The following is a 26,399-nucleotide window of genomic DNA, read 5'->3' as shown; positions in this document are numbered from 1 at the left end:
GATTTCTAAATATTTGGGTTACTTATACGGTCTAATATGATTGAACACAGAGAACATCTTTTTTATCATTTAACATAGGTTTATAGCTTCCCCAGACTTGTTCTAATAATGAAGCTATGAGGGATATGACAAGAATGGTGATATTAAGTTTCTCTAGACTAACAGTAAATTTTTCCATCCTGATGTCAGGAATGCAGAGCATCTGGAATCTGCAAGAAGAGTGAATTGTTCACTGCGGGAACACTTTCATCAAATTCTGAGCCATTTATTCTCTTAGGAACTACTGTCTTGTACAGAATATTATATTTTTACAGAAGCAGTTTTCTGGACCTGGAAAAATTTCTCCACTTTACACTTCGCTATTTTTGTATGCTTTCACCATTTAGAGATGTTCTTGCTTTGAGAATTAATGTCACATTTTAGTATTAAATTCATTGTCTTTGGTTTACTAGCAATAATTTATATTTGTCCAAATACAGTGGAAAAGCAATAGAAAATAAATTGTCCTCAACAAAGATTTCTTAATATTTCCTATAGATGGATCTGTGATCCATACTTTGCCAACTTTTTCCTTGAATATTCAGAACAGCTACAATATGTATCTTAGTATCTTTTCCCTTGATTATGGCATAAATGAATTTCTACAGAAGTGCTGTGGAGGTGGAGGAAAGGAATGTGTGACATTCTCTGTTAGTTTTGGTTAACACATTTCCCAGGTTAGGAGTTGAGATTCTAATTAGCCCTGGATCATGTTGGGTATTTAAAGTAAGAAGTACAAGTTGGTATAAATTTTCTATTCTTGTTTTTTTTGTTTGTTTTTTTGATTCCAGCCTTTTTATTTTTCTTACCAGGAACCTTACCTCTACTTAGTAAATTTTTATTCTGAGTTCGAGTCTTCTGTGTCCTGATATGTATCTGTAGCTATCTATCTGTATCTATCTATCTATCTATCTATCTATCTATCTATCTATCTATCTATCTATCTATCTATAATGTGTATCTATATCTTATCCAGTTCCTTGTGTTTGGATATAGTATTGCCGATGCTGGGTTTGACTGTATGGCAGGAGATCTCATTGCCTAAGAGATGGGCCAGATTTTTTGATTTCACCATTTCATTTTTGTGCCTACTAGTTAGTGTCTTCGTGTTCTGTGGATACCTAATATATGATTATAATTCAGTAGTTTGCTTAAACTGGGATATTCTTCTTTCCCTCAGTTCAGTAGAATTTAGTCAATCCTGTACACATTTGCCTCCCCTCATGTTCTCTCATCGGCTCAAGCTAAACACGGAACTGTGACATTGGGGACCTTCCTTCCATGCATGGTTTGGTTATTCAAGTGCACGGGGACGTGCCCTTCCGAGTGTATGAACTGTCTTAGTGTCATGTTGACCTTTTATTTGGCAGATTCATTCCTCTACTGCTAAATATTCTGCCCTGCCCCAACCACGCCCCTCCCCCCTCCCCACCCCACCCCTTCCCAGCATCTCTTCCTTGTTACCCATCATTGTCTCAGGTGAGCCATCGCCCTGTCTGCAGGCAGACCGGGGGTGGGGGGGGGGGAGTCTCCTCACTGATCTGAAGTGAATAGTCCAAAGTGGCAAGGATGATTTGTCTGCTCTTCACTTCGGGAAGGCCCTCCAGTCACTTTAAACTACGTTAAGCATTGTTATTTTCATTTAGGCTTCAAGTCTCCATAAGCAGATGTGAATCCTCAGTATAAGTCAGTAAAATCGTAGTTCACATCCTTTATCCGCCTAATTCTCCTCAGGTTTTCTGAACCACAAACACTTGGTTAAGCTGGAGGCTTTTTATTCTTTGCTTCGCCCTTGGATTGGTTTTGATGTAGTCCAGATGGCGTGTCTGTACTTGGTAGCTTTCTTGATGAGAAGATCCTTCTCTATCGTTTGCCAAATGTGACAACTCTGCTAATTTTCCTCTTTTGCAAAGCATTGTGACTTTATTCTTGTCTGTATAGGAAATAAATAGGTTTCCTGGCTCCTTTTTTATCCATTACTTCTTATTCCCATCTTCCATCCATCTTAAAGATTCAGAAAGTAATTTTTATAATAAAGGTGAATTTTGTGAAGTGGGTCCGTACCAAATGGTAAGCCTTTATGTGACTTTTTGGTGTAAGTTTCTGACTGATGCAGTTTGTCGTCTGAGAATTCGTATTTTTGTGTGGGGGACCTCCTTGTGAATTTTCAAATCTCAGAATCTTTTGTCTTCCTCTAGAACTGTATCACTTTGAAATGGAAGATAAAAGTTTGTCAAGGATTTTCAATCCCTCAAATTGTAAATAGAAAGCAAGCAAGAGTTCTTGACATTTTTCTCGTGAATATGTTAATTGTATCAAGAGCTCTTGTAGAAACTGCAGGGAGACGGGATGTTAAAAGGTTTAAAAGCAAGATCTGTTTTTAAAAAACAACCGATCAACCTCTTGAGATGAATTACGCCGCTGGCTGGTTTGCCACCATCTCTGGATGTAGCCAGAGTTCCCCAAGGTTTAGTTCTGCCGCAAGGACGAGGGGATGACAGTACTTACAAGGACAAATTGATCTTGTAGCTGATGAACCATCTCATAATGTCACTTCAAAAGTTGGGGGGCCAGAGATCCAGAATGATTAAATCATCTGAGTGGAGGTTTGTTGTCAGCTCTGAGTAACTCTGTTTCCATTAGGCAATGCCAGCATGGTATAACTGATCACCCCCACTGTGTTTCTTTATTACGTCCAATGCTGGCAGCCTGGAGGGGAGCGAGAAGCCTGTGCAATCATCTCAGTGAAGGGATTAATATTATTTTTCTGTTGCCACTTGAAGCATTTTGCAAGATTAGTGCACGAGTATTTCAGCATGTTTCGTGTTCATGACAAATGATTTCTTCCCGGGAGCCTCACTCAGGATTTTGAAATAGGACCGTGCACTTGCACAAAGGTTACATAAGGCAATATTGTCAGAAGCCTGTCAATGAATATGTAATATTGATATCATCATAATTACAGCGACTGAGGTTTTTTTTTTTTTTTTTACAAGTGTTTGTCAAATAGGTTTATCTTGAACATCAGATGATATGAGATACCTTGAACTTAAGCTGCTTGAGAACAGAGCATTTTGTTATGTTCCTTTACTATGGAAATGTTCTAGACTGACTCAGGTCTAGGACGTGTGATCACTTTTCCTTTCTTTCTAGTTCACTCTTTACCCAAAACATGGGGCTCTGACTGGTTTTTTTTTGTTTTTGTTTTTTGTTTTTTTGCCAATTGTGGAAAGCCTTTCTCCCCTTAATGTATTTCAGCAGGATAAACTTAAATTTTGTAATCTGTCTCTTTAATGCTTGGGCATATTCCTGTGTTTTAGCATTTAATTTGGAATTTATTTTATTTTATTAAAATTTTTTTTTGTTTTACTTATTTTTAAAAGAGGGAGAGAGAGAATGGGCGGAGGGGCAGAGAGAGGAAGGAGACACAGACTCCAAAGCAGGCTCCAGGCTCTGAGCTGTCAGCACAGAGCTCAATGCAGGGCTCCAACCCATGAACTGTGAGATCATGACCTGAGCCGAAGTTGGACGCTCAACTGACTGAGCCACCCAGGCACCCTTGGAATTTATTTTTATTTTAAAAATGCTCACATAGATTGTATAGCTAAGTGAGGTATCATTCTAAGCTTTATGAAAAAGCCATTCAATCCTCATTACAATGCTGTAAGGTTAGCGCTGCTGTGTCTATGTTGCAGATTAAGACATGGCTGCACAGAGCTGTTAATTACCAGTTGCGCGGTTGGCATTGGTAGTGACGTCATTTGGCTCCAGAGTCTCAGCATCCTACCACAGGGCCTTTGTAAGCGTGGTTCTTTTCTACGAGATTTTTCTTCTGTCCTCGTTAATGTCTGTGCTTCCCTCAGTGCAGCCCACTTGTCTCCACTGGGGAAGCTTCCCCTGAGGTCATTCACATCCCTCAGTTACACTTTCACGGCGCCACCATCACTCCCTTATTAAAGCGCCTTTCCCAGTTACATTTTTACCTTTATTTTCCCTGTAGTTTCCTACACTACACCCAGGGGACGAATTTGCTTGCTCTTTTCCTTCCCGTCACCTTTGTAGCCCCTGTCCTTACCAGTGCCTGGCACGCAGCGAGCGCCTGGTATTTGTAGACTGAGGTCAGAAAGGAGCAGGTGGCATTTTGAAACGCACAGGGTCTCTTTGCCCGCTTCCTACCCTCGCTCCTCGAAATATCGTCACGTGTGTGATGTTAAACCTTTCGTGAAACTTTGAGCTAAGTATGTTACCATGCTTGTTCTGTCTTTCCGATCATCTCCGGGGTCCTGAAGGAGGGGAATAAGGCAGCAGTAGCTGTCACCAGGAAGTTAATTATTGAGTGAACTGGTGCAGGCTTGCATGGATGCAGTTCTGCTTCCTGGGGATAGCAAGCAGCAGTCCTCTGTGGCCGGAACGGAATTTCGGGGGAAATTGTGAGCCCTATGGCTGGAGAGAGGGTTCTACCAGATCATTACCCAGAAGCGAAAATTTTAAAATGATAAAAGTAATATCAATTTTGTAAAAACTCAAGCAGTGCAGAAATGTATACAGCAAAAATGAGAGTAATTGTTTCCTGTTCTGGTTTTTCTGTGTAGATTAGACGCTGAGGGCCCCTGGAGACTGGTCCTGAGGATGGCCCTCTGGGCTATCTAAAAGTGTAATGAGTGAGTGAATAAATGAGTGAATCACTGGATCAAAGGGAATGCAAGCTTTAAATTTTCATATTGTCAATAACGTGTACCAATTTATGACTTCCCTGCTTTATTCATTTTCCCATTCTCCCAGATGTCTCTTTAGCCTTTTTTTTTTTTTTTTCAGAAGCAAGCACTTTCTTCCCTATCCTCACTCTCAGCAGGTGACCATGTTTCATGGTTTACTGAATACGGCAGCGATCATAAGGGAATTGCCACATGTTCCCTGTACCACATTTCCAGAGTATTCTGCCTTCCTCCTTGGGACTGTAGGTGAACCAGCCGTACTTGTATCTAATGCCGTCCCTCCGCTTGTACACCAGACCCCCATCCTGCCCATCTGCTGTGGCAGATCCTGCCGTCTCTTACATTGTAAAATTTCTTTGTCGTGGATCGGTGCCATTACCACACAAATATGCCGGGCTTTTTTCTTTTCCATCTTAAAAACATCTTCGCTCCCCATTCCCTTACAAATACCAGTTCTGTTTGGTAAGAGGTTGTAAGGCTGATCTATATTTACAGTTGTCATTTGCAACATGTCTCTGTTTTTAGTCCCTTTCATCCAGGCTTCTTCATTCTTCATGATGCCAGAATTCATAAGCTGCATGTTGCCAAATACAATGGTTGATCCTCAGTGCTTATTCTGCCTTATTCAATCACCTTCTTGGTGCAAATAATTTTTAGCAGTTTCTCTGCAGACCTCTCTCTTTTTGTTGTTGGGTGAAAATTTTGTTTATTATAAAGTCTGGCGTTGTCATTTTTGGTTTTTAAGTTCTTTGTGTGCTAAGAAAAGCATTTAACTCCAACATGACAAAAATGTTCAATGAAATCTTCCTTTAGTTTTTATTTGATATATTTGATCCCTCTGTAATTGGGGTGTCAGGCCCTTAACTTTTATAGATAGGTTTTTTTAGATAGGTTTTTAAAGATAACTTTTATCGATAGGTTTTTGAATAGGAGATTTAAGTATTGGGCTCATTATCGAGACATAGGCAGAGTTGAGGCTAAGTCCTGAATATGCCCCTTTCTAGGCTAAATGCATTTCCTCCTGTAAAATGAAGGTAGTAACGGAACCTACTTATGAAGAGCTTTAGGTGAGGTAACGTGCAAACCACGTGCCCACCTTAGCTCTGTAAGTATTAGGTATGATCACTACTAGGAATTGCATCTGGTAGTAATTATTACTATTATTTTAGGAAGCTTTATTCGTTGGTGATGGGAAGGATAGATTAAGGAGGGGAGAGAAAATAGAAATAGGCATAATTTTTAATAACTAGTTTGTTTAGGCAAGGTGAAACTGTAGAGGCTTTGACTATGATGGTGGGAACCTTTCTTTACGGTTAAAATGACTATTCAAATCCACTGATTTGGGTAATCTTATGAAGTAATGAAATCTTAATCCCAGATGAGGACTCCTCATAATTATCTTTTGATTAGTGTGTGTGTGTGTGTGTGTGTGTGTGTGTGTGTGTGCACGTGTATTTTTTATTTAGAGAGAGCGCGCGAGTGGGGAAGAGGGGCAGAGAGAGGGAGAGAGAATCCCAAGCAGTCTCCATGCTTAGTGTAGACGCTATGCAGGGCTCGATCCCACGATCCTGGGATCATGACCTGGGCTGTAATCAAAAGTCAAATGCTCACCCGATGGAGCCAGCCAGATGCTCCTCTTCTGATTAATATATCATAACTTTGGATGAATTGTTTACTCAAGGTGGTTACATTTCCTTACTGTTTAGGTCAGTGCTGTCTACGTTCCCAGACCTTGATCCAAGCGCCTGCCTGTTATGTGATGTATATTTTACTATGAAGATAATAAGATTATTAGAGAATTAGGACTTGAGCTTTACAACACTACTTCTATATATAAAAAAAAAAAAAACGCAAGACAACCTGAAGTTGCTAAAGCATCGAAGTATTTCAGTCTGTACGTAAAATGCTACCACTGCCCCTCTGTCACTCGTGTTGCTCAGGGCTCAAAAAGCCTCGAGAACATACTCTGACCAGACGGTGTTGGTGAGGGGGAGTAAGCTTTTCGGTTTTTATCTTTAAAGAAGATGACCTGTGTTCATCCTTCAGCGTAGTAAAGCTACAGAGAAGCCAGCTGTAGCACATCTAACTTCAAGTGAGTTAGTGAAGTTAAATCAAGATCATGGTCTTTGTATGCAGTGGCTTAATGAACTTGGCTTGCAGAGTGGCAGTTTAGTCTGTATTCAGAACATTCCCGTTAGTATATTATTTTTCACGATTTCAGACAGCCAGCATCTGCCATCTAGCATTGGGGAAGGGGGGAGTAGGCTTCAGTGACCAAACTAAAAATCTGAAAATATCTTTGCCTCTCTCTGCAGTTAGCTCCTCTTGCCATAAACGCCTTCCTTAGCTCCTAAGATCTTGCTGTCTTTGTGCTTTGTATTGTTTTCCCAGATTTAGTTTTGTTGTTGCTTTTTTTTTTAATTGTTGGAAAATGGCACTCTGTCTCTGCCCTCTGCCCTCTTTTATAAACACTAGGCCTTTTTGAGGACATTGAAGTTAAGAGACTGCTCTCTGGATAGGCATGAGTGTTCTTCATTTGTCACCTTTGAACTTAGAACTTTGACTGAATTGACATCCTCTAACTGAGCTGTTGGGTCGAGGCTTAGCCTACTGCTAAAATCTAAAATAGGCAATACTCTTTCCCTTTGAAAATCCTTATTTGTAAAATCTTTACCTTTACTAACCACTGATTAAATACTTTTCATGTGTTCCCACCGCCAAACAGAAAGTCACAGAAGAATAAAGAAGGAGGGGCACCTGGGTGGCTCAGGTGGTTGAGCGTCCGACTTCGGCTCAGGTCATGATCTTGTGGTCCGTGAGTTCAAGCCCCGTGTCGGGTTCTGTGCTGACAGCTCGGAGCCTGGAGCCTGCTTCAGAATCCGTGATTCCCTCTCTCTCTGCCCATTCCCCCACTCATGCTCTGTCTCTCTCAGAAAATAAGTGTTAAAAAAAATTTTTTTTAAAATTTTCATGTATCTCCACTGCCAAACAACAGAAAGTCACAGAAGAATAAAAGCAGAAAGACAGCATTCTTCTTTCTGCAAAGAGGGGAACTGCCCCACCCTTGATGCGTGCACGCACGCACTTGCATCTACACGTGGAAGACTGGGCAAGGTATCGTCGTATTGCCTCTCAGCCTTAAATCCATACTTCGGTGCCTGCCCTGTGAAAGTTAAGTCGGGCCCTTTAAGTATCCTTCCTTGCGGCTGGCATCAGGGGAGGGCACGAGTGGCACACTGCAGGAGGAAGAGGTGTCTCTTCCTTGCTCTGGTGTTTTTCACGTCTTCCTGTTCCTTCCATGGGACTGGCAGCAGCCCACGTGGGCAGCATCCAACGGGCTTACCCCCTTTGGTTCTGGTGGCACCCTGGTGGACGGCTTCCTCTTGAGTCTCAGAGACACCCCTTCAGAGGAGTTCCTGGTGGGTCACTCGGGCACCCAGAGGTCACCTTACGGGTCTTGACCAGCTAGCCCCAAGGGGGCATTGTCTGTTTGCCAGTCCTTTCCCCAGTTGTCTGCCCACCTGCAGGGATTATTTCGGCTTTCCGGTCCTGGCTGTGGTTTCCTGTCACCCAGGCTCCACCCACCTGTACCGTGGCGAAGCATTTCCTGCTTGACGGTCCCAGCCGTGGTTTTCTGTCCACCCGCACACCTGCAGGGGTGTTTGCTGCTGGTCCAGTGACAGTGGACGAGCTCGGACCCAGGGAGACCCAGCCACCGGGTGGGTGATAGTCCCACCACCTCCGGCCAGCTCTGAATCCTCGTCTTGGGGAAAGCGCTCCTCTTTCAGTGGTGTTTCCTCCTGGGTCTTCTCCTTCATCCCCAGGTATTCTTGAGATTTTGCTTTACTATTTTATATGTCATCCTCTGTTATATATTTATATTAGACTCTCCCCGTTCAAATGACCGCACGGCTCTCTTCTCCAGATTGGACCATGACTGAGGCAAACGTACAGGGCAGAAATGTGAGTTTGAGTACTTGCTAGTGTTTTCTTCAGAATTTTGGTGCATTTAAAAATCTACCCCTTTGCATGGTTATTGCTGACTTTCAGCTTGGGTATTATCCACCCTGGCAACGCACCCTTCCGGGCCCAATTTTCTTCCTTCAGACCGTAGCTCACATCCTGCCAGCTCTAGCATAGCCTTCTGTGACCTTTATCGATCGTTCTCTCCTTTAAATCACTGTGATTATTGTACATATTAATCACATGACCCTTGTCATATTTTCGTTTTTCTGTTGTTGCCTTTTGTCTCAGTATATAAAATACACTAATACAAAAATACTGCTTTTTTCCCCCCTGCTGGAGTATTTTTGTGAGATAGTTTATTCACGTGCATCTTTGACATTGTCTTGTACCATATATACCCAAATATAAGGTAGGGTTTTTTTCCCCCCACTATTAAAATTTTCTCTCAGAAAAGAGAGAGCTGCCTTACATTCAAGCCCTGACAAAGTTTCTCTTACTGACTTACACAAAAAATGTGTTGATTGGAGAAGCCACAATTATTCTCATATAACCTAAATTCACATTTTTTTGGACTCATTGAGACATCACTTGACAGAATTGTTCTTGTTTTAAAGAGACAGGATAGTTTCAAGGTTTAATTTTTTTTTTTTTTTTTTTTTTTGAGAGAGAGGGAGACAGAGTGTGAGCGGGGGAGGGGCAGAGAGCGAAGGAAACAGAATCCAAAGCAGGCTGCAGGCTATGAGCTGTCAGCACAGAGCCCGACACAGGGCTCGAACTCACGAGTTGTGAGACCATGACGTGAGCTGAAGTCGGACGCTTAACCGACAGAGTCACCCAGGCGCCCTGAGACAAGGTAGTTTAAACTAGGCTTCGTTATTATTTCTTGGAGAGGGGGTTAAAAACCTCACACCTGCAAATGTTAAAGATACTTAGAGAATAGGTTAGTGGTTTTGTTGTGGAGATCAAAAACCTAAAGCTACAGGACAGGTGGAAAAGCAACAGCTTTACTCAGATCCTTAGCGATGACATCTCCCACACGTTCAAAAAAGTGTTGTGTCTCAAGTAACTAGAAGCGAAAATGATCTTCTTCAACTCTACAGGTGGCACTGATGATGAGGAAGTCATTGTGAAGGAGTTAAACAAAATGGTTGTATGAAATATGCAAGCGGGGCAAGACCCAAATACCTAAATTACCATATTTGTACTTAATAGGTAATTCAAAATGTGTGTTCCTAATCAAATTATAATTTAAATATTTTAAGCAGGGCATGGGCATCTTATCAACATCCCTGACAAGTAATTCGGTGTTTGAAGATTGCATCAGCAGCCTGAACGTCTGTTTATTTTACTTAGAAGAAAATACGTTTTGAATCTTGGACAAATAGAGGAGATCATTATATTTAGGGTTGCCTTTTGTTGGGGAGTAGATAACAGGTATTGTTTGTTATCGGAGCTGTAAGATCTCTGGGGTAGAGGTGGTGGCATAGTCTGGACCTACCTGTCCTCAGGAACCAATATAGTGCTCTGAATGTGAGAATTCATAAATACTGATTCTTAGGAACATGGACCTTAAAGATGTAACTCGGGTGGTGGTCTTTGCTGAAGCCTTCCCTGATGTCTCCTTGCTCCTTGCCTCAACATGCAGTCTAACCCCTCTCTGTACTTTATAACAGATCTGTGTGTGCCTGTCCTTTCCACTGTACAGTCCTGAGGACGGGGATCGTGTCTGATTTATCTCAGACCTTTAGAGCCACGAACAGTGCTTGGTTCATAGGTACCATAAAGGTGGCCTGGAATGAAGCCCTCGTGGGCTGGAATGACTACACGGGAGGTAGTCCCTGCCTTTGCCCAGGGACCATGTACATTTAGGTAAGGTTGTTCAAGGTATCTCTTGTTATTTGAACTCTCATTACTTGCTCTCTGAATCTCAAGGACCAAAAACATTTGGATTTCATAGTGTTCTTCACTATTGGAACTCGAGGAGCTAAAATATAAAAAAGCACGCGTGAGAGCACAGACCTGGTTTTCGCCATGGACGGCAGTGGTTTCTGGGGCCCCTGTGATGCATATGAGAGGAAATGATTGTCCGTGTTACCTGCGTTGAGGCCACTTGCCCCACCTTCCTAGCTCTTCTCACCCTCTTTCATTTCTGGCGGGCACTGTCTTGTCTCTCTTGGCTTCGGTCCATGGCTACCAGTTGTGGGAGCTGAGGAGTAGTGACTGCTGTCATCTCTGGAGACCCAACTAGGTGGCGTATAAATTAGGATTGCATGAAGCTAGGAAAACCCAGAAAACTCAGGTTTATGAGCTACTGCTAACAGAGAAATTATTTTAATTTAAACATAATATGGTTTATTCCCACAAAAAGGTAAGCAGTACTGGGTAAAGCTAACACTTTCCATATGTAAAAGACTGGGGTGGTTTTATTTCTGAGTCTGGCATTGTGTCCAGGGAAACGTATACCTACATTTTCTGTTGTTTTGACTTTGAACCATTGCAATGGTGCGTGCGTGTGTGTGTGTGTGTGTGTGTGTGTGTGTATTTAAATCAAATGCCTATTCTGCACCAGCCACAGGGCTCAGTGCTGCCATGTGCACGGTTCCCTTCAACTTTTATAACAGTTGTATTTATGATAATATCTTCTTTTGTTTCAACTTCATTTTGAGGTAATTGTGTAGGCACGTGTTGTAAGAAATAATACAGAGCCTACGTACCCTTGACCTTGCTTCCTCCAGTGGTAACCTCTTGCATAACTATAGTAATCACAATGGGCAAGTTGTCACTGATAGAATCCATTAACCTTCAGACTTCACCTGTATCACATGTGCATGTTTGTGCGTGTGTTTTTTTTGTTCATTACATGTGCAGATAGATGACTGTCTCTTTTTCAACATGTGAGGGAAACAAGGCTTAGGTAAGTTATGTGAAATAATGAAGTATAGACCTGGGGTTTGAATCTAGGTCTGTTTGACCCAGAGTTTTGCTTTTTCCATAATAGTAATGACAAGTAATAGTAATAATCAATAACAACAATGGCCGAAGCTCACTGAGTTACATAGGGAACAGGTTGAGTATTTACCATGTGCCAGAGACTGTTCTAATATATTATCTCATTTAACCTCCCCCAACAACTGTACCTCATAAATTATATTCCATTTCAATTAGTACCATTAGTTAAACTAACCATATTACCAAGGAGTGAGGAACTAGTTTTACTGCCTCTGAAATCAATAATAAAATAGTGAAATTCTACCTTCTCTTTACATAATTTTAAATTCGAACCTCTGACTTTAACCACTGATCTTGGCAATTGTCATTATTTTGTGGGTATGTATGTATCTGTGTAAAGTGAGACCTATATTCTATACTGAATTAGGTTGAGACACCTTAAAAATGTTTCTCCTAAATTATGAATAGGAGCTAGTTCAGGCAAGATGCCAGGTTTTAAAGGGAATAAACATAAACCATCAAGAATACTTAAGAATGTACTTGGGGTAAGTTTGTTTTTTTGTTTTTTGTTTTTGTTTTTTTTCCTGGGATATCCTAGATCTTTTTGGCCACATACAGCTCCGGGAATGTTTGAGTTTAATCTCTCAAGTTACAGATCTGACATTCCAAGTGAAAACTCATACATTTGGTTGTGAATTATCATTGATTATCAGAATACTATAATGCTCTTGGAAGATAATAGGTATACTAATCAGCAGTCCATAGTTTACGATTCTTTGCTAGTTAAATATCTTGTAAAGCTGTCCCTCTGATGAACAACAGCACTTATTCAGAGCAGGAATAACAACAGTCCCGTGTGTTGTAGATCCCAGGAGGTCTTGGTGTTTTTGTAGACAGCAGACAGAAATAAAAGGAAGTTTGTCCTTTTTACCTCATGTAATCCCACTGGAAAGTGAAGCATGTGCTATGAGTTGATACTGACTCCTGCCAGGTCACCTCCCTGAAGAGTCCCGGGCAGGCACTGTCGCAACATTTCTTGGACAGGCGTCTGACGGCCCCTGAAGGAGATGGATGGTTTATGCAGTACGCTACTGTGGAACACTGTGCTACTGTCTACCCCAAGGAAGCTTCTAGTGAGCAGTGCCTCCAGTGACCTCCGTCTTTGACCTTAACTCTTTCAGGGGGTATCCCATACGCTCAGATTAGAGTCAGATTTCAACTGAGTTCTGTGTAGCTTGTCGTCATCGTTTTAAACGGGCAACGACATCAAAGCAACACCAAGTGTGGTTTAATCCGTCTCACTTTTTAGAACTTGATTTTGGAAGTTAGATAATGCAAATGTTTTTGAAGCTATATGTTATTAGGAACTATTTGGAAACCACAAAACCTTTTTAATGGACCACTCTATCAATTTTCTGCTCTTCTAAGGAAGTTTTTCCTATTCATGACTCATTTCACTCTTTGGCTAACATTGAGGGAAATGTAATAACGATTAAGGAAAGGAATGTATGCGTTTTCTTCTTCTTCTTTTTTTTTTTTTTTTTTTTTTTTTCTTGAACGTTTGTAGACATTTTCTGTCCCGGGTTATGTAAACTTGGATGGCTGTAGAATGTTGACAATTCAAAGGTAAAAACTCGCCTGTTGATACACACTTGCGTGGAATTTAAAAATCCAAAAGATTCGTTGGCTTCTTTGGAGAAGTGTTTTGCTTGATGGCCCAGAATACAGATCCAGTAAAAACGACATGTTCCAGCTGTCATTTACACACACCTTAAAGCGAAATTAATGAGATCACTCTAAGATTACGCTTTGTGTTTTATTTTCGTTTTATAGGTCTGTATGAGCTGTTGGCTGCCTTGCCAGCCCAGCTGCAGCCACATGTGGATAGCCAGGAAGACCTGACCTTCCTCTGGGACATGTTTGGTGAAAAAAGCCTGCATTCACTGGTAAAGGTAAACCATGCTGATGTCAGATTCTCTTTGCGGAAAAACATATGGAAAAATATGTTGAGCGCCATCTAGTAAACCAGAGATCAAATTGTTGCTGTCTGAAAACAAAACAGCCTTGTTCCATTTCCCTGACGGGCGTGGAAGTTGTTAAAGATCCCACCAAAAATATATAGATGATTTCACTTAATGGTGGTGATCTCGCTGTGCATACTAATGCAGCAAACATGTGCTTGCCCTGTTTAGAAAAAGAATATGAAATAGTAGCAGGAAGGTTTAGACTCTTTATGGTCGACAGTCATGAGCTGGAGTTTAACTCGAATAAATAAGTGTTCACAGCAAAAATTAGAAGGAATATATTTTCTGAGGTTAAGGATGGCAGTGGTTCAGTAGCCACATTAATTTAAAATAATTTCCTTTAACAAAGTCAACTGAAATTCGAGCAAGCTGTTTCTTTTTTGGTGCAACGCCATTGAAATGGTATTTTGTGTATAAATATCCCGATGCTAAATGCGAGTAAAAACAGTTTCTGGAGACGGTTTTGGTGAAGCATCAGGCCATGGAAATTGATCAGCCACCAGAAATGAGATCTTGCCACACAGCAACCCTGGGAGTGATCAGAGCTCTTAAAATAGTAAAATGAGAACAAGAAGCTTACTGGAAAATATGCCACTTTTGCTTCTGGAAATATGAATTGCATTTTCTTTCATTTAACTCAAGCTGAAAAAAATTGTGAGTCCCGCTTGAGTCTGTAGGAGATGGACCCCTCTGATGCCTTAGCTCCAGCTGGACTGACACTGAATTCAGCTCAATTTGTTATGGTTGCTGGTCGTGATAGAAGGCTTTTACTGATGCATAGTGTTGGAAAATGAACCACTTCTGAAGTGCTGTTGCTTCACAGAATAGAATAATTCTTAATACATTTTGTCTAATCTGCTGAAATTCGCGTGCCTCAAGAGGTGGCAATTCTCAAGAAATGAAAATGTTGAGAAGTGGCATCTTCTTAGCAATACATGTAAAGACTAGCGTGCTTTGTTCATTTAGTTTTCATATAATCGCCAAGGTATCTTTATCTTTGTGTTTGGAAAAATTTGGGGGAGTTCAGTTGCTCTGTTGGGGTGTGTCAGAAGTGGTCTTGAGATTATAATTGAATGACGTTTATGATTTCCAGAGGCAATCATGAAAATATTCCTGTGTGGAATGTTTGGAAGTTAGATACCTATGGGTTTGTTCAAATTGATTTGATCTAGGTGGAATAAGACGGATTTCAAATGACTTCATCACCCCCTTAATCATGAAATAGACCTGCCCAAAACAATGCATGCATTTGTGATGTGGCTGCTATCTCAGTTTCCTTACCTATCTAAAATGGAAATTGTGGTATCTGTTGACAAGACCGTTGGCGAGTTTCAGATAAAAGAGTGAAGCGCTTAGTTCTCTGAATAGTTACATCGGTTCGGCAAGTATAAGCAGGCATTAAGTATTAAAAAAATTAATATCATAGTATGTAAAGGACCAAAAAGTAATGACAGAGATGGGTATGATTTCTATTAAAAGAACACTAATGTTTAAAAAAAAAATCTTAGTTATTGGGGCGCCTGGGTGGCTCAGTCGGTTAAACATTCAACTCTTGATGTCAGCTTAGGTCATGATCTCATGGTTTGTGGGTTTGAACCCCACATCAGACTCTGTGCTGACAGTGTGGAGCCTGCTTGGGATTCTCTGTCTCTCCCCACCTCTTTCTTTGCCCCTCCCCCGCTTTCTTTCTCTCTCTCTCTCTCAAAATAAATAAATAAACTTAAAAAAAATCTTAGTTACACTAGCTTTTGAGTTTCAGGCCTAGATGGTTTTTCAAAGTAAATGCGAATAACAAGTGGTTAGGGAGCATACAGTTATTGATGTCTGATTTTATTAAAAACAGCGAATGGAATTTAATTCCAGGTTGACGTGGCCAATATTTAAATAGCACAGTAACGTGTGTACTATTGCAAATGTCTTTCAGTAATTACTATAAAGTGTATTTTTAAAGTGAGGTTTACAGTGTCCACCCCCCCAGTCCATTCTCTGTTTCTAACTGGTTACCCCCCTTCCCAGCTTCTGTCACATGCACACCTCGAGTGTGTCCTTTGACTGACCCATTCTCTTCATTTTCAAGTATGTAAAGTCTAAAATGCCTCCAGGAGGCAGGCTCATGGGATCACACTTTAAACACTGGAACAGTCTGCTTAACTGTATTCCAAGTGCCTCTATTGGAGGATAGAAGCCTCCAGCTTTTGTCCATAAATCTTGGTAGAGCAAAAGGAATCGGACAAGATGTGTTTCAGAGTGAATCAAAATGTGCTTTGATGTTAGGCTCTTTTGCCTGAAGTTGTAGCTGCCGGGATGTGATTGAAAGCTAGGTACAGGCAAAACTGGATTTTATTCCAGCACAGAGTTTTCATAGCGGTCACCCTATTTTATGCTTACAAAAAAAAAAATGGTTGTTATAACATCGCACGGTTTTAAATACGCGTAGCTTTCTGGTCTAACGTGAAATATGCTTAAGAAGAGGCAGTTTGGTGTTAACAGCCTGTGACAGGTATGGCGTGCCACCTTAGTTAGGGTCACGAGCGGTGCTCTGGCAGGGATACTGTAGTTACGAGCTTGTCACCGGAAAGGAAGTGTTACGATCCTAGAGAGTGTTAGCCGCAGCTATTTTTTTAGAAAGAAAAACTCCTAAATTGAGGAGGTGGATAATCAGGACTGTGAGCACGAGATTTTAGAAGTGTCTGAAGAAAGGCGGTCCTGATAGAAGATGTGGGAAATATCCTAGGGAAGCCGTGGCTCTACGACAAGGATGGCAGTGTTCACATGACACAGTGAATGTGGTAGACCACCAGTAAGCAGAGAGCCACGGTTTTGAGAGAGAGAGAGCCGAGGAGAGGCAGAGGGTATGAAAGAATCCCAAGTAGGCTCCACGATCAGCTCGGAGTCCGGCGTGGGGCTCAGTCTCACGACCGTGAGATCATGACCCGAGCCGAAATCAAGAGTCAGACGCATAACCGACTGAGCCACCCCTGCACCCTGAGAGCCACATTTTTGACCCATCATGTACAAGTAGAACCATGCAGTATATAGCTTGTATCCCTGTCTCATTTCTACATTTATCTTCTACCACTGTGGTTTTTTTCTGTTGAGATTTCTTTACATTTTATTTTGCTTGTTTGTGATGGATGTGTTTTTGTAATCTGGTTTAAGTTTATTTTTTATTTTATTTTAGAAAGAGAGCACAAGCAGGGGGAGAGGGGAAAGAGAGAGAGAGACGCTCAAACAGGCTCCACACTCAGCTTGGAGCCCAACACTGGGGTCGATCCCACAACCCTGGGCTCATGACCTGAGCTGAATCCAGAGTCCGGTGCTCAACCAACTGAGCCACCCAAGCGTCCCTAAGTTTAGTTTAGAATAAGATACGGCATAAAGACTTGCTTAAATGTTTATTTTAAACAAGGTTGTTACTTCTGTTTCCTCAAGAAATTTTTGTTTGTATTTCACAATTGTGTTCGGTTTCCAGGAAAAGAATATCACAGTTTTTGTTAAATAGTTGCGGATGTTTTCATTACCCTTTTAAATAGTTGCATATACATGTACAAGCAGGAGAAAAAAAGGTAGCAGCTTTTTTTGGGATTCCAAATTGTTTCAACAAAACACATGTTGATTATTTTTAAGAAAGTTTTCTGTTTTTGTTTTTTGAGTGAGAGTGAGAGCAAGGGAGGGGGTAGAGGGAGAGAAGGAGAGAGGGAGAGAGAATTTTAATCAGTCTCCACACTGTCAGTGCAGAGTCTAACACAGGGTTCTATCTCACAACCATGACATCATGACCTGAGGTGAAATCAAGTCAGATGCTCAACCGACCAATTCACCGAGGTGCCCCAAGAAATTTTTTTAATGTGGCTTAATTACTGTATTTCTGTGATTTCGGTCTTAAAGAGTAATGGTATAACACTCAACCACACCCTTACAACATTTAGTTACATAATTTTAACTTTAGATGTTTTCATCATCCTGTCTTTGTTGAGTTCTTACTCTTGCCACACTCTGTATGGGCCAATAGGGCTACCATTTTCTGTTGGACAGTCCCTAGCTTGCAGTCTCCAGTCTCCCAGAGGGGTTATAGACGAGGGGATGGGCAGTTTCAGTGTTCTGTGGTTAAGTCACATGAGAGAGAGTGAGCAAGCAGAGGAAGGGCTGAAAGACAGGGAGATAGAACCCCAAGCAGGCTCTGCGCTGTCAGCAAAGAGCCCGATGTGGGGCTCGAACTCACGGAACTGTGAGATCTTGACCTGAGCCAAAATCAAGAGTGAGGATGCTAAACCACCTGAGGCACCCAGGCATCCCATTTTATGTGTAGAGCTTTTTTTGGTGCCTAACTCAACACTGGATCCAGAGGCTCATGGAGCATTTGATATTTTAAGGAGAAACTTGAATGTTGACTAGGCATTGCTGAAGTAAGAATTTATGGGGGGTTGGCAGGGTTAGGCAGAAGGAATAATCTACACAAACACCTGCAGGCAAGATGGAGCCTTGTGCCTTTAGGATGGAGACTGACAGGTTCTCTGGGCTGGTACATGGAGTAAGGAAAGGTGTGGGGAGCAATACAAAGTGTGGCGAGGAAGGTAAGCCAAGACCCATTCTTGAATGACTTTGACTTTATCCCATCGCAGTAGGACCCGGTGCATAGAGAGGTTTAAATCAGGGGAATGAAGCTATCATTTTTCTTTTTTTTTAAGAAGTAAATTAGTGTGCAATGGAGATGGGAAGGGATGTGAGAGAGGGGAGGTGATTTTAGTGTGGAGAAAGGGAGGCTGATATTCAGCCTGTCCTCACCAGCAAGCCTGCCCTTTGTTAACATACGGAAACTTCTTCCCCTTCCTTGGTAAACAACTGCTGACCTCTGCCCCCGGACACCCCCACACCCCTAATCCAACCACCAGCTTGTTTATGCCAGGCCATCAGGGGTTAGGAGAGGGCTCCAGGAGATCTGTATAAGCCCTAAGTTACCAATTCTTAACGTATTTTGAATCTCTCCTCAGAAGAAAGGTGATTTTAGTTATATGTTCATTTGATATTTGGGGGATAACCAAAGAGAACTGGCTACTGTATAGTTGGACCCCTAGATCTTGAATTGAGGATAATGATGTTCTAGGTTGGAGATAATAGATTTGGGAGTAGGGTTGCCACATGAAATCCGAGGCTTCCATCTTAATTTGAACTCCAAATGAACAGTATTTTTTTTTTTCTTTTTTTTTTTAGTCTAAGTATGAACCACGCTGTATTTATATTTGTGAAATCTGGCAACTGTTTGGGAGTCACTGATATTTAGATGGTAACACTTTTTATAACAGTGTTTTTGAGATCTAGTTTACAGTATATCATACAATTTACCCATTTAAAGTATATGCACAATGGTTTTAAGGGTATTCACAAAATTGTTCAGCCATCACCGCAATCAGTTTTAGAATATTTTCATCACCTCCCCAAACCCCCTATCTCAGGTAACTGACATTCCCTAATCCCTGTGTCCTCCTACCCTTCCCCACCCCAGCCCTAAGCAACCACTAATCTACTCTCTGTCTCTATATTTACCCATTCTGGATAATTCATGTAAGTGGAGTATAGAACATGTGGATTTGTTTGTGATTGGCTTCTGTTACTTAGCTTAATCCACATGATAACATGTACAATACTTCATACCTTTTTATGGCCCAATAGTATCCATGGTATGACTATACTTTTATACTCCATGGTATAAAAGGACATTTGGCTTCTTTCCATCTATTGCCTATCATGAATAATCCTGCTAAGAATATACATATACGGGGGCACCTAGGTAGCTCAGTCCGTTAAGCGTCCAACCTCGGCTCAGGTCACGATCTCACGGTTCATGAGTTCAAGCCCCGCGTCGGGCTCTGTGAGCCTGGAGGCTGCTTCGGATTCTGCGTCTCCATCTCTCTCTCTCTGCCTCTCCCCTGCTCATGCTATGTCTCTCTCAAAAATAAATAAACGTTAAACATTTTTTAAAAAGAATGTGCATATACACGTTTTATGTGGACATGTTTCATTTCTGGGGGGTACCTACTTAGGAGTGGAATTGCTGGGTTAAATGGCAGTTCTGCGTTTAATATTTTGAAGAACTGCCACAGTGTTTCCCAAGGTGGCCCCACCATTTCATTCCCACCAGGAGTGTGTGAGGCTTCTGATTTCTGTGTCCTCGTCAACGCTTGTTTTTACCTGACTTTTTTCTTCTAACTTTCCTAGAAGATGTGACGTGATACCTCCTTGTTGTGGTTTGCGTTTCCCTGGTGAATGACGATGTTAAACATCTTTTCATGTGTTTATTGGCTATTTGTGTATCTTCTCTGCAGAAATGTCTGTTTCTGGATTCTTTGCCCATTTTTTGCTCATTGGATTCCTTTGAAAAAATAGACTTTACTTTTTAGAGCAGTCTTAGGTTTACAGAAGTGTCTCTTCAGATGTTTTGCCCATTTTTTAACTGAGCTGTGTTTTTCCCTGGAGTTTTATCAGTTTGTGTGTTTTTTGGGGTTTTTTTTTTTTTTTGGCTTTTTTGGATATGAGTCTTTTATCAGATATGTGTTTTGCAAATATTTTTTTTCCAATCTGTGGCTTGTCTTTTCATTCTCTTAACGGTGTCTTTCACAGAGCAGAAGTTTTTACTTTTAATAATGCCAGTTTAACAATTTTTCTTTTATAAATTGGGCTTTTGGAGTTGCATCTAAAAACTCATTGCCATGCTCACGGTCAGCTGGATTTTCTCCTCTGTTATCTTGTAGGAGTTCTACAGTTTTGTATTTACATTTAGTTCTGTGATCTACCTTGAGTTAATTTCTGTGAAAGGTATCACTTCTGTGTCTAGCTTCAAATTTTTGCTTGTGAATATCCAGTTGTTTTCAGCATCAGTGTTTGAAAAGACTGGCCTTTCCTCCCTGGATTGTCTTTGCTCCTCTGTCAAAGACCAGTTGATTGTAATTGTGTGGGTTTTATTTTAGGCTCTGTTATGTTCTGTTGATCTACTTATCTATTCTTTCACCAGTGTGACTCTGTCTTCATTCCTGTAGCTGTGTAGTGAGTCTTGAAGTTGGTTGGTGTGAGTCTTCCGACTTTGTTCTTCTCAGTATTATGCCAGCTCTTCTGGGTCTTTTGCCTATTCATATAAACCTGAGAATCAGTTTGCCATATGTGCAAAATAACTTGCTAGGATTGTGTTGAATATGTAAATCAAGTCGAGAAGAATTGACATCGTAAAACTATTGTGGATTCTTGTCTGTAAACATGGAGTTTCTGTTTATTGAGATCATCTTTGATTTCTTTCATCAGAGTTTTTGTACTTATTTAGATTCTGTCCATATTTTGTTAGATTATACCTAAGTTTTTGTTTTGGGGGCTAATGTAAATGATATTTCGGTTTTAATTCCCAAATTCCAGTTGTTCATTGATAGTTATGTAAACCAGTTCAAGGCTGTCTTGGACAGATCTGTCTTGACAGCTGTCTGTGATCTGAAGCCTTCTGGAACACAGCTCCCTCCCATATTCTTTCTTTTTGCCTAGTCACACCCTTAAGTACACCCTTGGTGCATAGTGTCATAATGTCCTTCATCTGCTCTGGAGATAAGATAATGATTCTCAAACATTTTCTCCCGGGTGGTCCCCCAGCACTTCCCAGTTTCTTAGTGGAGGTGTGGTTGTGGAGACCTACTCATGTTACAGCCACCCAAGACATGCTTCTGCCCATAAGTCCTCTTAATAAACCCATCTCTCATCAAGCTGGGCTTGTCAGCCTTTTTGGTCTTATAGCATCTTTGGCCTGTGGAGATTGTTTTGCATATAACTCTCTTTCACAGAACACAGGTACATAGAAATATAACTGATTTTTGTACATTAAGTTAGCATCCTGAATCCTTGCTATAATCACTTACTGGTTCCCAGAGTTTTTTTATTTGATTCTTTGGGATTTCCTACATAGATAATCATGCTACTTGTGAACAAAGGCAGTTTTCCTTCTTATTTCCCAATCTGTATGCCTTTTATTTCCTTCTCCTGTCTTAGAGCATTAGCTAGGATTTCTAGCTAAGTATTGAATATGAATGGTGAGAGGTGACCTATTTCCCTTGTTACTGATCTTAGGTGGAAGGAGTCTAGTTTTTCACCATTATGTATGATGTTACCTCTAGGTATTTGCTACATGTTCTTTATAAAATTGAGGAAGGCTTTTCTATTCCCAGTTTGCTGATTGTTTTTATCATGAATAGGTGTTGCATTTTTTTTTTTTTGCATCTATTGATATGATCGTATTTTTTTTTTTATCCTCTTGATGTGATGTGATTAATACTTCTGAATATGACATTTCTGGAAAAAAAACCCACTTAGTTTTGGTATATAATTCATATTCTACATTGTTGGACTTGATTTGGTGATGTTTTATTGAGGATTTTTGCATCTCTGTTCATAAGAGATACAGTCTGTAGTTTTCCTTTCTTGTAATGTTTTTCTCTAGTTTTGGTAATAGGGTAATGCTGGCCCCATAGAATGAGTTAGGAAATGCACCTTCTGATTCTGTTTTTTTTCTGGAGGAGTTTGAGGATTGGTATAATTTTTTTTCTTAAATTTACCAGTGAAACCATCTGGGCTCAGAGCTTGCTGTTTTGGAAGGTTACTAATTGTTAATTTAAGTTCTATATTAGAAATAGGCCTATTTAGATCACCTATTTCTCCTTGTGTGAGAGTTTTTGTCACTTGTGTCTTTTAAGGAATTGGTGCATATCATGTAAGTTATCAAATTTGAGAGCATAGAATTGTTCATTATCTTTTATTATCTTTTTAATGTCCATAGGATCCATACTGATGACTCCTCTTTCATTTCTGATAATAGTAATTTGTGTCTAATTTCATTTTTTCTTGACTAGCCTGCTTGTAGGTTTATCAGTGTTATTAATCTTTGTAAAGAACCAGCTTTTGGTTGTATTGTTTTTTTTTCTATTGTTTTCCCGTTTCAATTCCATTGATTTCTGCTATTTTATTCTTTCCTTTCTTCTCCTCGCAATTCTTGCTCTAGTTTCCTAAGGTAGAAGCTTACATTATTGATTTTAGTTCTTTCTCTCTCTCTTTTTTAAAGTTTAACTATTTTGAGAGAGAGAGGAAGCAGGTGTGTGCAGGCAGGGCTGGGGCAGAGAGAGAATCCCAAGCAGGCTTCATGCTGTCAGCATAGAGCCCGATGTTGGGCTGGAACCCACGAACTGTGAGATCATGACATGAGCTGAAATCAAGAGTCGGATGCTTAACTGACTGAGCCACCCAGGTGTCCCGTTTTTGCCTCATGTATTGTGACACTCTTCTTATTAGGTACATACACATTAAGGATTGTTACGTGTTCTCAGAGAACTGACCCCTTTATCATTATGTAATACCCTCTTTTATCCCTGACAGTTTTCCTTGTTCTGCCATCTGCTTTGTGTGAAATTGGTATAGGTTCTTCAGCTTTCTTTTGGTTAATATACATATGGTTTATCTTTATCCATTTCTTTACTTTTAATCTACCTGTGTCTTTATGTTTAAAATGGGTTTCTTGTAGACAGCATATAGTTGGATCTTCCTTTTTATCTACTCTCTCAGTCTCTTGTTTTAATTGACATATTTTAGACCATCCATATTTAGAGTCATTGTTGATGTAGTTGGGTTAATATTCACCATCTTTGCAACTGATTTCTACTCATTACACTTGTTCTTTTTATCACCCTCTCTTACTTTTCCCTCTCTGCTTTTAGTTGGACTTTTTATATGATTCAATTTATTCTTTCTTAGCATATCCATTATACCTTTATTATTTTTATTGTTTTGAGAGAGAGAGGGAGAGAAAGAGAGAACCTTAAGCAGGCTCCGTGCTTAGCATGGAGCCTGACATGGGGCTCGATACCACAACCCTGGGATCATGACATGAAATCAAGAGTCAAATGCTCAACCAACTGAACCACCCAGGCACCCCCTCCAGTATACTTTTTTACAAAGGTTTTTTTTAGTGCTTGCCCTAGAGTTTGCTACATTCATTTACCACTCATCTAGGTTCACTTTCAATTTCACAGGTAGTAAAATTTCTTTCTTGTAAGAAACTACTCCCCATTCCTATTTTCCATCCTTTATAACATTGCTTTAATCCATTCATTTACTCATATTTTTTTTTTCAACGTTTATTTATTTTTGGGACAGAGAGAGACAGAGCATGAACGGGGGAGGGGCAGAGAGAGAGGGAGACACAGAATCGGAAACAGGCTCCAGGCTCTGAGCCATCAGCCCAGAGCCCGACGCGGGGCTCGAACTCACGGACCGCGAGATCGTGACCTGGCTGAAGTCGGACGCTTAACCGACTGCGCCACCCAGGCGCCCCATTTACTCATATTTTTAAATAACTCAGCACATTGCTATTTTGAAGTTATCTGATCAATTAAGAAAAAAACATTTTTTTTTAATGTTTATTATTCCTTCTCTCAGTGCCCTACCTCTATCATTCTCCTCCTCTCTGAATAGCTTCTTTTACTACTTGTTGCAAGATAGGTCTACTGGGCACCAGATACCTTGAACTTCTGTTTGCTTATTTCAGTGTTTTGTTTTTATTTTTCCTTCATGTTTGAAGTAGTTTCACCAGATACAGAATTCGAGGTGGTGAGTTTTTCTTTTAACGCTTTATTCCCCCACACCCCTTCCATCTTGCTTGCATGCTTTCTGATGAGTTGTCCGATGTAATTCTTATCCTTGTCCTCTGTATGTAAAGGTGTTTCCCCACCTCCCCCCACTTGGGCTTTTTTCAGTCTCTTCATCTTTGGTTTTTGCTGTTTCAGTATTAATGCAAGGTGTAGATTTTTTTTTTGGCGTGTAGTCTATTTGGTGTTCTCTGAGCTTCTTAGATCTGTGGTTTATCTGTGGTTTATAATTTTTATCATTAATTTTGGAAAATTTTCAGCCATCATTACTTTGAGTGTTTCTTCTCCTTTCTCTCTTTGTTCTCCTTCTGGTGTTTCCATTATGTATTTGTTATACCTTTTGTATTGTCCACAGCTCTTGGGTATTTCGTTCCTTTTTGCATTTTAGTTTGGGGAATTTCCATTAACATATTGTCAATCTTACTGATTTTTTCCTTGGCCATGTCCAATCCACTGATGAACACATCAAAGGCATTCTTCGTTTCTGGTGCAGTGTTCTTGATTTCTAGCGTCCCACTTCAATTTTCTCTTAGAATTTCCATCCCTCTGCTTACATTATACATTGATTTTGCATGCTGTCTACTTTTTCCATTAGAGCCATTAACATGTTAATCAGACTTATTTTAATCTCCCTATTTATTAGTTCCATGAGTCTGTGTCCTGTCTGAGTCTGGTTCTGATGGTTGCTTTATCTCTTCAGACTGTGTTTGTCTTTTATCATGTCTTAAAATCTTTTTTTGTTCAAAGCTGGACATAACGTATTGGGTAATAGAAGCTGACGGAGTTAGGCTTTCAGTGTGAGTTTTTATGTTAATCTGGTTAGGAGCTGGACTGTGTTTAAAGTTTGCTCTAGCTGTCAGTGTCAGAGACTTCAGAAACCTGTGTGTCTCTTCCCTCCCCTGCTCCCTTCTCTGGCTTTCCTTAGGAGCTCTCCGGAGTCTGTGCTGTGCAGCTCTCAGTTACAATCTATTGTTGTTTCACTGGAGCCCTGTTCACTGAGTCCCTGGGCTCTGGTGACCTTCAGGAGCATTTCCTAGCCTCTTGTTTTCTTTCTTTCTTTCTTTCCTTAGTTGGGACAAGAAGGCTGGTAGGGGCTGGGGTTGACCTCATTGTTTTTTTCCCCAGGTCAGATAGGGCTCTAGTAAAGCAACCTGTCTTAATCGGCAGGCCTCTGCTATGGAGAAGGCTCTTGGCCTATGCATTTCAAAATGGTCATTTCTTGGGGCGCCTGGGTGGCTCAGTTGGTTAAGCGTCACGATCTCCCTGTTTGTGGGTTTGAGCCCTGCATCGGGCTCTGTGCTGACAGCTTGAAGCCTGGATCCTGCTATGTATGGATTCTGTATCTCCCCCCTCTCTCTCTGCCCCTCCCCAATTATTCTCCTTCTCTTTCTCAAAAATAAATAAACTAAAAAGAAACGGTTATTTCTCCATTCTCCTATTTGAAATACTAGACAGGATTTTTCTCCTGTCTTCACCATGAGAACGTGGTGGGAGGAAAGTGCAGAGGCCTCCTTGACAACTGGGTCTCAGGAGTTTTTAACTCTCAAACTAGTCCACATTCGGCCACCATCAATGCATATGAACTACCATTTAAGCTTTCCTACAAGTTTCTGGCTCCAGCAGCTTTTGCGTCTGCTAAGCTGATCTTGGCCACGAATCTCTCAATTCCCCTGTTCTTGCTGATTTCCCAGTGGCAGTTTGCTGTGTGACTTTCATTCGGCTTAATTAGCTGAACTGAAACCAAAAGTCTTTCTTTGTCCACCTTTTAATTTGGTTGTTATTTTATTACTGATTTGTAACGAGTTCTCTGTGTATTTGGAACACCAGCTCCCTACCAAATTATACTTGAATTGGAAATAGCTTCTCTTCTTAAAGAGATGTCCTGCAATTTTGTTTTTAATGAAACATATGATAAATCTTGGGCAGAGTATTGACCAGTGGACGTAAGAGATGGTGGATAAATTAGTGGGCGTTTATTTTAAATCTCCGTATCAATGTGAATCTGTAAATTTTTTAATATTTGTGAATTTAGGTAGAGT

The 26,399-nt window shown here is 40.7% G+C and overlaps 1 protein-coding gene across 3 annotated transcripts in view; it reads left to right on the top strand.

Annotated features, from left to right (window-relative positions):
• MPP7 (MAGUK p55 scaffold protein 7) overlaps positions 1-26,399 on the top strand; it is a 291,409-nt gene that overhangs the window by 99,849 nt on the left and 165,161 nt on the right. For all 3 annotated transcript variants that reach the window (XM_019834123.2, XM_019834129.2, XM_006933337.4), the window contains exon 3: positions 13,503-13,621. In XM_019834123.2, the coding sequence (XP_019689682.2) occupies positions 13,503-13,621 (119 nt within the window). The remainder of the gene's footprint in view (positions 1-13,502; positions 13,622-26,399) is intronic.

This window comes from Felis catus, chromosome B4, assembly GCF_018350175.1.
Source record: "Felis catus isolate Fca126 chromosome B4, F.catus_Fca126_mat1.0, whole genome shotgun sequence".
Classification (NCBI taxonomy): domain Eukaryota; kingdom Metazoa; phylum Chordata; class Mammalia; order Carnivora; family Felidae; genus Felis; species Felis catus.
Note: the sequence above shows the minus strand (reverse complement) of the source record. Positions and strands in the feature narration are given on the sequence as shown.